This window comes from Gadus macrocephalus, chromosome 6 (genome assembly GCF_031168955.1).
Source record: "Gadus macrocephalus chromosome 6, ASM3116895v1".
Taxonomy (NCBI): Eukaryota; Metazoa; Chordata; class Actinopteri; order Gadiformes; family Gadidae; genus Gadus; species Gadus macrocephalus.
The window spans coordinates 15,581,781-15,592,819 of NC_082387.1; the positions used below are offsets into that span (position 1 = coordinate 15,581,781).

Sequence of the window (11,039 nt, forward strand, 5' to 3'; positions counted from 1 at the left end):
ACCCAATTTCAGTTGTACACAGTGTTTAAAGACTTCAATGTAATAGATAAATAATCAGATCTGGTTGTTGACATAGACTTATTGGACATGATTAAAGGATAATACAAGACAAATCGGGCCGAGAATGGAGAAGAAAAATCTCGAGACTTTATTTCTAATTATGTCAGATCACAAAGGTTTTATTATACTGTACAAAATACTGTATTACTGACAGCCAGCATGCTCTATGATGACAGCGAAATAAAATTACATACCTCAAGTCAGTTCATAAACATTGTTTGCTAACTCTCGTTGTTTCTTGCTCTGTACTGTACTCTGAATCAACATTTCAGCATAATTTTGAGAGTCCTTCCCTCCTTCTCTCCACAAGTCTTCAAAAATATATTAATTTAAATAAATGTAGAACCAATTAATAGGGATTGATCAAACACATACTGGAGAAAAAATCACACAATGACACCAAACACAGGTCCAGTGAATGAACACAGTGTGCAATAACAGACATTCAGTTGAACATCCCTGTCCCTAGACCACAGTTAAGTGCAGTACAAATTAAACTCTCACAACCTAGGATATGTATAATATTATCTATACATATATACATACACCCTGCTTTCCATCAGTGGTGGACAGGTGCAGGTATCTACAGTGCGCTTTTTTGTTGTTGTAGTTGCATATATTACATTATAGTAAAATGTTTGTGCAAGCTAATTCACATCACATACGACAAACATGCTTCAAGTTAATTGTCTTTAATCTTTTTTTGTGTCCCTCTGATTTGAATGCTGACAGTTTACTATGGTAGTGTTGTTTTAATCACTGCTTGAAAAATGGCTAAAAAGAGGAGTGTGTATTTTGTAAGTGTCTGTTTGGTGTGGTGTTGGTTTTTGTGTGTGCGTGTGTGTGTGTGTGTGTGTGTGTGTGTGTGTGTGTGTGTGTGTGTGTGTGTGTGTGTGTGTGTATGTGCATGTTTGTGTGTGTGCGTTTGTGTGAGTGCGGAAATGTGAGTCTGTGTTTGTGTGTGTTGGTGTTTGTGTGTGCGCATAGGTGAGTCCCTATTTGTCGTTGTGGGTGTTGGTGTTATCGCAAATATGAGTGTGTGTTTGTGTTTTTTCCCTGCTAATGTTTGCAAGAGATAGTAGCATAGATTCACAGATGCTACTCCCTTTTCCCATCCCCCCATTAGCACTCAGCAGATTCAGATGCAAAACATCCCAGGAGGAACCTGATCCACGAGATGCCCTGGCGCTGGATTAAGGCCACTGTGTCTCAGGTTTTGAAAGGCAGGATAAAGCTAAAGAAGGGCAATGAGAGAGACCCTTGAGTGTTCATTGTATGTCCCTCCCCTCCCCACCCTGTTTCTCTATCTACGTCTTGCTAACCTTATAACCTTAGTGGAGGGTTGAGCTTGTAGCCTGTGGGCACAGGGGGGGTTGGGGTTCTGTGGAGATCAGAAGGTGTGTCAGGGGGTCAGGTACATGTCATCGACGGAGGCTGGTGACGTAGAAGGGAGCCCTGGGTTCTAGATGACATTCTCAAAGAGCTGCATGGAGTTCATGATGTTCTCATCCTGAAATGGAATCAAATTGTCACACACCACTTGTTGGGGGCCAAGTTTTACAACCAAACTATTGTGCACCACGAGTGTACTACCTGCTTATAGATCCCTTACCTTCTGACAGGTCTCAATAAACTCTTCAATGGTCACGACCCCATCTCTGTTTCTGTCCATCTTCTGTAAGCAAGAACAAATACGACATTTGTCACCATTGAGGATTCCTTCAGCCGTTGTAATCATCTTTTGGAGAACCTTAAATTGTGGTGGCTCTCCGAAAATCTTAGACTAAATATTTTGTGAGGCAGATTATGAAAATGTAGAATTAGACTTTGATTTCCCATTGATTACCACCAACTATGACCCATACAAACATCTATGTGTTGAATTCCTTACATATCAGCTTAGGTGAACTAAAGTGGCCTTTACAATAGACATTTACAACTGAAGGGGATCACTATCACTATCAAATATATTGTCAAAAGCCGGACAATCTTTTTCTTATTTCAGCTTGGCAATAAAACATCAAACGAATTAGAGGTGACTAAAGGACATGTAGACATAAGTGTTGCATTTGAATGCCAAAATAAATGCAAAACCCATTGCCCAAAAGGTGTTTGGTCCACAGAACCTGGAAGAACTTGTCCACATGTTCGGACGGCGCCTCGTCCCGTACACAGGGGTAGGTGTACCTCCCCATCATGTCATAAATGGACTTCATTATCGCCAGCATCTCCTAGTGAACAACAATGTCTTGGTGTCAATGATCCACTCAGTCACAAGATTAAAACAACAACATTTGCGTTATTATAACATAAACTAACACTGATCCAACGTTTCTCTAGTGATCTGGAGCCCTCTGTGATACTTCAGACATCGACTCTGACATTCAAATACATTTGAATTGACCTGATTGTTAAATCTAGATTAATCTTGGATCCAGCAGTCCTATTATGTTATAGCAAAACTTCTGGGGGCAGACGGGCCGGTATAGAGTCTGGGCCAGAAACCGGAAAAATAAAAGGGGGTTAATCTTGCTTCCTTTTTTGTCATGGCTATTTCTACGGAACGAAACTCCTGCATGTGATTGAATGAAGCTTTCAGAAGGGGATTTGAATAAGTGTAATTCAAGTCTGAAACATGAGGTTGATTTGAAACCTCTACAGAATGTTTACTACTGCTTGCCGGGTTTGTGTTTGCCAATTACACGCTTACAGATCCCCCTTCCCTCCAGCAACATAATTGGTCAAAACAAAGTGAACGACATTAACACACACACTGTTCAACGAGACTGAAGACTAGATATGAATCCAAAGTCTGAAATGTAAGACTACATCTAGGCTTACAACAGATACACATCGAAACAAGAACTAAATTTCATCAGAATCTGCTCCTTATTGCAACAGCATCTATCTTATTTTATCTGCTAATTGTTGTTTACCGAAAAATAGATCTGTACCCAATTGTTTCACACACTCTGGCCACGTATACCTCTTTGGTGATGTAGCCATCTTTGTTGATATCATAAAGGTTGAATGCCCAGTTGAGCTTCTCCGTCACTGATCCCCTGAGCAACACGGACAGACCGATGACAAAGTCCTCGAAGCGGATTGAGCCATTCCTGTCTTTGTCGAACGCATTGAACAGGAAGTGAGCGTACGTGGTTGCGTCTAATTTACAGGTAGAACAAACAGAAAGGAGGGAAAAATGCAGTATTTGCATGTCGTCCTTAATACTGTTCACACATACTACTGATTATAAAAAGAAAAGGTCAATATAGTAAGAGAGAGGAGAGCGAGAGAGAGAGAGAGAGAGAGAGAGAGAGAGAGAGAGAGAGAGAGAGAGAGAGAGAGAGAGAGAGAGAGAGAGAGAGAGAGAGAGAGAGAGAGACAGAGAGAGAGAGAGAGAGAGAGAGAGAGAGACCAAGAGAGGAGCTTTTCTAACCTCCTTGAGGAAAAAATTGAGAATAGATGGACTTGAAAGTTTCCTCATCCACTAATCCGCTGGGACACTCCTGCGAGAGAGAGAGAGAGAGAGAGAGAGAGAGAGAGAGAGAGAGAGAGAGAGAGAGAGAGAGAGAGAGAGAGAGAGAGAGAGAGAGAGAGAGAGAGAGAGAGAGAGAGAGAGAGAGAGAGAGAGAGAGACAGAGAGAGAGAGAGACAGAGAGAGAGAGAGACAGAGAGAGACAGAGACAGAGAGACAGAGAGACAGAGAGACAGAGACAGAGAGAGAGAGAGAGAGAGAGAGAGAGAGAGACAGAGACAGAGACAGAGACAGAGACAGAGACAGAGAGAGAGAGAGAGAGAGAGAGAGAGAGAGAGAGAGAGAGAGAGAGACAGAGAGAGAGAGAGAGAATTTAATTGAGAGAGGAAGAGAATAAAGCACCAGAGCAAAAGACTGACTATAAACAGAGCAATGGGGATGACGATCCCTGAGAGCACTCCCCCGTCAATGCTTTGCCTATCACTTAGGATGGCCACCTGGGCCCACCGCTTAAGCCTGCAGACGTACGTTCTTGAAGCCCCTGTAGAGAGACTGTAACTCCTTCTTGGTGAACTTGGTCTGGGCCTGCAGCTGGTCAAGACCCTCTGGCTGGTGTCTCACCGTGGACAGCTCCAGGTCACTGTCACTACTCTCTGGGGGAGAGAGAGGTAGAGACAGAGACAGAGACAGAGACAGAGACAGAGACAGAGACAGAGACAGAGAGAGAGAGAGAGAGAGAGAGAGAGAGAGAGAGAGAGAGAGACGGAGAGAGGTAGGAGATGGAGGAAGAGGGAGTCAAGAGAAAAAGAGGGAGGTTGTGGTAGAGTGCATGGATGCAGGCCAACGTTGAGGAAGGGATGAGGAGACATCTCACAGGGGAGCGTAGTTTAAAGAAGTGGGAACAGGAAGGGGTGAAAACAGAGATATAAGCATATAAGCTACAGGAGGTGTTACAAACAGTAAACAAAAGAAGAAGGAAAGGAAGTACTTTCTTTACAGTGCTTAATGTCCCTGAATGTCCTTCTCCTATTCTTAAATTTAGCTTTTTTTTCAATTATAGTAAATTTAATCTAAATTGCAGAATTGTCAAAAAGCTATTCACACACTTAAAGAAAGCACTGGGTGAAGAAAGGAGGGGAGGGGGGACTTTATGTTCTCCCAGAACTATTCTATTGCTTGCATACTCACCATCTGCAGACAGAGAACACATAGGGAGAGGGGTTGTTGATAAGGACATTTGAAGAGAGAGAGAGAGAGAGAGAGAGAGAGAGAGAGAGAGAGAGAGAGAGAGAGAGAGAGAGAGAGAGAGAGAGAGAAAGGGAGAGAGCGATAGGGAGAGGGTGAAAGAGGGAGAGGGAGAGGAGGCAGAGTAAATGGTGAGAAATGTTGCAGTTAGGTTAGAATATTCTCAGAAAACACCCAGCTGGGTCGGTATAAAATACAGCCTGCATCGAACAGAAATCACAACAATGGTAATTTAAGATGAGCGACCATAATTTTTTTGCTAAAACGGTGAGAGATTGCCGCTCCATGTGTTCAATTTGAGACACAATGTAGGGAGAGCCAGCGGGGCTCCAAGGGTTACACAAGAGAACATCTTTATTGTCCGCACTTTGCAGAGAATTGGCTCAGGAACTCTTGTGTCGGGAGAACAGTAAAAACAGATATCCCTTTCATATTCCCATTTCTCTTTTGGCATTCGCTCAGAACTCAAGTAAAGCTGAACAGTTGTATCTCCATTTCTTCTCCATTATTGAATTGTATGCATACTCTCTTCTGAGATGAATGGAGTAGACGCAGTAATTTATATGACGATCACACGCGAGTTAACACTGATGAACTTTGCATGCGCAGCACTGTTTATACATTGTCTTACTCCTTTATATAGAAAAACTAACAAAACATTGAATTGCAAACGTCAGATGTATCCACACTTTTGTGTCCGTTTCGCCCCACCCTAGCTTGGTTCCCCTTGAAAATGTTTCACATTATGGAAGCTGTCAATGCATATGTCTTAATGTGCTAGATAAAATATTTGTAGTTCATCTATTCTCAGTAAATTACTGCAGAACACTTCTTCTGAAAACTTCTCCATCTTTATAGCGATTCATATCCAAGCATTTACGTGAATGTCCCTGCAGGAACGACACGATTCAACAGCACAATTCAAAACTCTTTTCTTACAAGCAAGCCTATACATTTTTTTCCTGAAATACTAAAAAGGCAAAATCCACTCCACTACTGTAGGCATGCCAAAAACACCAAAGTAGCTAGAACTAATCTTTCAATCTCTTTCCCCACCTGCTGCCCATCCTCTGATAAGCTTCAGATCGCACATCACAGACATACACCACAGCTGGTTGAAAACAGCCCATCTCCCCCAAAAGCCCTCTCGAACAACCACTCAAACTACTTCTTCCTTCACCCCTGCCCCCGCCCGCCCGGCCAGCCCCCGGGGGGGTTGTCTCACCGTGCTCCGTGATGTCGATGAGGCCCAGCAGGTGCATCAGTTTGAGAAACATGATGACCAGACACACAATACCCACAGTCTGAAGACCCTCCGTCTCCCACCTCACGATTATCTTTTCCTCCTCCGTTTTAACGCCTTCCCCTCCGCGCCTCTACACGTCAATCAGTCACTCTCCCAGTCCGTCAGCGCCCCAGCCGGTCAGCCAGCCAGCCAGCCAGCCAGCCAGCAAGTCAGTCCATCAGGCAGGCAGTCACTCTCCCGCGGTCCATCAGCCCCCCCAGCCAGTCAGTCTGTCAGTCAGTCATTCCATCGGGTATTCAGTCAGTATCTCACTCAGTCTGCCACCCAGCTCCTCTCTCAGCCAGCCAGCAAGTCAGCCAGTCCATCAGGCAGTCAGTCACTCAGTCTACTCTAAGTACATCAGTCCCCCAGCCAGTCAGCCCATCAGTCAGTGAGTCAGTCAAGCGGTGCCTCTGTCAGCCGGCAGTCAGTCAGTCTGCAATTGTTGAATCCAGTTCCAGAAAAAAATACTTCCAATGAGGCGAAGAGCTGGCCTGAATTCGATCACAACGTGTGAGGGAATTTTTGGGACAATCTGTCAATCGGTTTATTGACCTCCTTCCAATGATGAAACTGTCGGCAAACATGCAACAAGCACTCTATCTGACATTTATCCAAATGCAAGCTCTGATGTGATTAAGTCACTCATCGCTCCTGGAATAAGCTAAACCTTACAACTATCTCATTGCTCTCCACCCTCCCCCTGCATAGATGTGTAATGTACTGATTAACCGTCGTCCTTCTCGGAAATCCTGCATTGGCCCTGATTACCTTAAAATAAACTAAATTAAACCCAGAATAATGAACCAAATTATGTATAGGTTAATAGCACACCCGATGTGATTATGGTTGATGGGAAGGGGAGTCCACCTCTAATTCCTATTGATGGGTATGAAACAAAGTGGAGCCGTTGCCTTTAAGGCATCAAAAGGTGTGGTTAAGGGTCAACAGGTGTCCTGAATCCCTCTTTCCCCAGCCAGCTCCGTGATCCACTTTTTTTAATTGCTCTCCTTCGTCTCCTGGGGGCTGTAACACATACGTTAAATATCCGCCACCCACTTAGTGGCGTGTGGAAAAAGATCAAGCGGTAAGACATGGGGGTGTGTGTGGAGTGGAGAGCCACCTAGGGACCTGTTTCACTTGTCAAACGCTCATTACGCTTTAGATGGGCGTCTTTCCCTCTTTCAGACGGCTGATCTTTGCTGCCCTCTGGTGGATTAGATGAACGACCTGCACAAGAGGGGCTGAAATGTTCACAGATACAAATAGAAAACGTACCACTTTAGGTGTGATTTCTCCCTTATGAGGCTGATATTTGTGGGGGCCATCTTATAGATACAAATAAATGGCTAAAATAGAAATGAACTCTACTGAATTAAAAAGGATATCACTCTGCATTATATACTATACTATACATTTATTTTGTATACTGAATGCTGATATACATTCTTTACGCATACGGAAAATGTATGCATCAATTCTTTAGCCACGCTTAACATTTAGTTTGACCTGTGCATTTTTCTGATTCAACAGGTCCGTTAAAAACCTAATTGAAGGCCAAAATAATGCTGTGTAACATTTACATGCATTTGGAAAGTTGGCTTGTAGCTTAAAATGATTATGAGGCATCGAACTAATTAACAATGTTAACTAATGGGAAATATATAATCCCTGTTCTTCTGATTACTCTATGAAGGACACACAATACCTCTTTTCTTGCCTGAAAACCAGTACAGAATGAATACCTGAAAGGTGTGAGTCTTCAAAAAGGCCCCATATTGCATGATCGACAAGGTTAAGCCACATGGTCAGGGAATATCGATGCCATCCCAAAATAAATCACAGTGTGTTGGATTTACCCCAAAAATATCCCTGGTGTGTAAACATAGACGGACAGAAATAACTCCAATCGAAGGACATCACTTTGACTTTAGGCCACTGAAATGGATTTCATGAAGGCATGTGAAATACGCAACTGCTTAAATACACACATGATTTCTAGCACACACGTATGCACGAAAGCACACAGACAGACACACACACACACACACACACACACACACACACACACACACACACACACACACACACACACACACACACACACACACACACACACACACACACACACACACACACACACACACATTCATGCACCTTTGATTGACGGGCAAGATGGATTCCCCAAACCAATCAGGGAAAAGAAGGTTAGAATTGGTTAGAAGCAAGTTTGAGAGAACATAGAGGCGGACCCATTCCACTCAGAACGTTATGCTCACAGCACATTTCACTCACTCATAGCTGATGGCTATGGCATTTCTAACAAATTAAACTCGAAATGTAGCTCTAACCTAGAGATTAAATACGGCATTGAAGATGTATTATATCAATATATAGATGTACAATAGCAGCATGAACAGCCTGTTGCTGTATAAATGTTGGCCTAATGGGTCACAGGTTTTATCTATAATTTGTGTTATGTTAAATGGATTCCCATCCCACATGGCTATTGATCTGTATCACCCATGACCCATGACCCCCAGTGAGAGATCAAAGTTCAATCATGATTTTATTTAGGTTGTATCTATATGTACACTGACTGATGCCTTTAGAGTCCGCTCTGCTATTATCAACTGAAGCTAAGATTGATCACCCGTTTCTACATGTGAATACACAGTGAAACCAACAGGACTGCTTTATTGGTCCCTCAGGAACCTCAGCAAGTGGTAGAAACAGCAAAAAGGATAATTAATGAGAGCAAAAGAGAGTGAGAGAAAGAGAGAGAAGTATGTATGTGTGTCGTGAGTGTATGTGAGTGAGTGTATGTGTGTGTGTTTGAGCGAGCGTGTGAGTGTGTGCTTACGAACAAATGTGTTTCAGCCTGTATATGTTGTGTTGTAGCAGTGTGTGTTTGCTTGTGTTTGTGTGTGGAGGGGGGGCTGTGTTGGTAGCTACTGAGCGGGGTCCAGTGTCCTTCAGGTTCTTAGAGGAGCACTCCATCCTCCATTTTTAGGCGGCCTCAGAGAAGGCCTGTTCGATAACGCATGTATAATTGATGCGGGGTAATGCTAGCCCTGGGCCTCTCGGAATGATCCCACAACAACACAACAGGGGAAGGATGCGAGCCATGAGAGCAAGGCAATGATTGTTGGATGAAAAAAAAGGAAACAATGTGTGAGAGACGGAAAGATGTGGCTGTTGCTTTCGTAGGAACCGGTGAATTGAGTGAAAGTGATTGATGAATTATGCCCATTATTGATGTTTTCGCTGAATTCATTGCCTGTGAGGAGCACTAATGGAGCTGTTGTGTTGTGATCGCCTTGGCATGCTGACCAAAGGGCACTCTGAATCGTTGGCTTTTGGCCTAAAACACCCTGATAAAGGGGAAGAGGCCCGTCGCAGCGGAGCTCTCGCATGTTGCTCCTAAAGCCCTAAAGTAAACCCTGAGGCGTGGACGTCTAAATGTCGGACATGGACACAAAACAGGCCCGCACCCAGACCTCCCACATACACTCTATTTTGAGAAACTATACCTCAAATATCTACACGTCAGAATAAAATCCTTCAATAGAAGATAAGTTGCCTTTGTGCTAGCACTACTTGACATGCCCCGATAGAAACTCACAAAGTAGCTGCTATATGAACCACCACTGCTTAGCCTTAGCGGTAAAGTGAGCAGAGCTCCACACAACGTGTCTCAGCCATCACACCGACAACAGGTAGCAGGTGAGCGGTGGACCAGACGGGGGGGGGGGGGGCGCCCAGGTGAGCCCTTACCTTCAAAGGAAGACATGGGCTCCAGGATCCCGAACTGCTTGAGCACCGCCATAAACAGGATGATGACCACGCCGATGGCAAACAACTCCATGCCCTGGATCCCCATGACTACGACTAGGGGGGGTAAACGCCCACTCAGGGGCCAACCAAAGGAGCACGCAAAAGGCCCCCGCCGGGCCCTAAAGTAGAAGGGTATACACTAGCCTAGGCCGGCGGCCTGGCTAATCAGCACGGTTTTTTAACCAAAGGTTAGCTTGTGGTAGAGGCTAGTCCGTCTGGGTGTTGGGTTCGTATCCAGGCCCAAGCCATTGCCACAGCATGAGTAAAGAAAAAAAAAAGGAAAAAGACAGCGTTGGATGATGTTTGGTTTAACGTCAACAATGATGATGACATGGAAAATATGTGAAGGCCGACATATATGGGTCTCTGGAAGCATGGGGGAACGTGATGTTGCGTCAGGGTTCGTTTATTTTTCGTGCACTAAAGGAGGATTAAGGAGTTCCTTCGAGATATGGCTGCAGCCGTTCTCTCCGTAAAGATATAAAGTCTGCCACTCTCTCACAAGCACGATGTCTATTAATAGTATAACTGTGGCCTATTCGCCCAAACCACACTCAACACTTACATTTTGAGCTTTGAAATAACCTTGACGGAAAAAAAACTAAAATCCAATCTGTGTGGTGTGTCTGGATCCATATCAAATTTCTGTCTGGTCGATAATTATGGAGAAGTAAAGTAACATCTTAGCTCTTTTGGCATAAACACACCACATATCCCAATTCTTATCATCCTTGCCATTCAAGAGCATTAGTTTATGAATTATTAATAACAAACGCATGTATGAGCCACATTAATCCATTTGTTTAAAGCTTTGCTAGGGTCCGTAAATAACTATTTATTCAACACGGCACACGGGCCAAATGCAGCATACTTGGAGGTAAACAGACCTGTATATCTGTCTGTGAGATTATCACTAACGCAGAAATTCACTGAACAATATTCAGATGAAAAAAACGCCCGTATTTAAGTCCAGTCCATCAGTACTCAGAACAATCAATAAATCCCTCAGTGCGAAGCCCGTCTGCTCCTCTCGTGTTGGGTGCTGCTGCTCATTTTTCCCCCAGCCTGGACGACTACTGTTTAAAAGTGGACGGCCTTTCAGACCTTGCAAAACAACCTCAGAAAGTGACAGTC

The 11,039-nt window shown here is 43.9% G+C and overlaps 1 protein-coding gene across 3 annotated transcripts in view; it reads right to left on the reverse strand.

Moving 5' to 3' along the window:
* Positions 1 to 125: 125 nt before the first annotated feature.
* Positions 126 to 11,039, reverse strand: part of kcnip3b (Kv channel interacting protein 3b, calsenilin) — a 38,300-nt gene continuing 27,386 nt past the window's right edge. Inside the window, exons 1-7 of one of the 3 annotated variants that reach the window (XM_060054472.1) lie at positions 9,846 to 11,039; positions 4,067 to 4,191; positions 3,500 to 3,569; positions 3,047 to 3,225; positions 2,187 to 2,291; positions 1,673 to 1,735; positions 126 to 1,570 (exon numbers count right to left, since the gene is read on the reverse strand). The exon at positions 9,846 to 11,039 is cut by the window's right edge and continues 931 nt beyond it. In XM_060054472.1, the coding sequence (XP_059910455.1) occupies positions 1,523 to 1,570; positions 1,673 to 1,735; positions 2,187 to 2,291; positions 3,047 to 3,225; positions 3,500 to 3,569; positions 4,067 to 4,191; positions 9,846 to 9,951 (696 nt within the window). In that variant the 5' untranslated portion in view covers positions 9,952 to 11,039 and the 3' untranslated portion in view covers positions 126 to 1,522. The remainder of the gene's footprint in view (positions 1,571 to 1,672; positions 1,736 to 2,186; positions 2,292 to 3,046; positions 3,226 to 3,499; positions 3,570 to 4,066; positions 4,192 to 9,845) is intronic. The other 2 variants (XM_060054471.1, XM_060054470.1) reach the window with 2 other exon arrangements.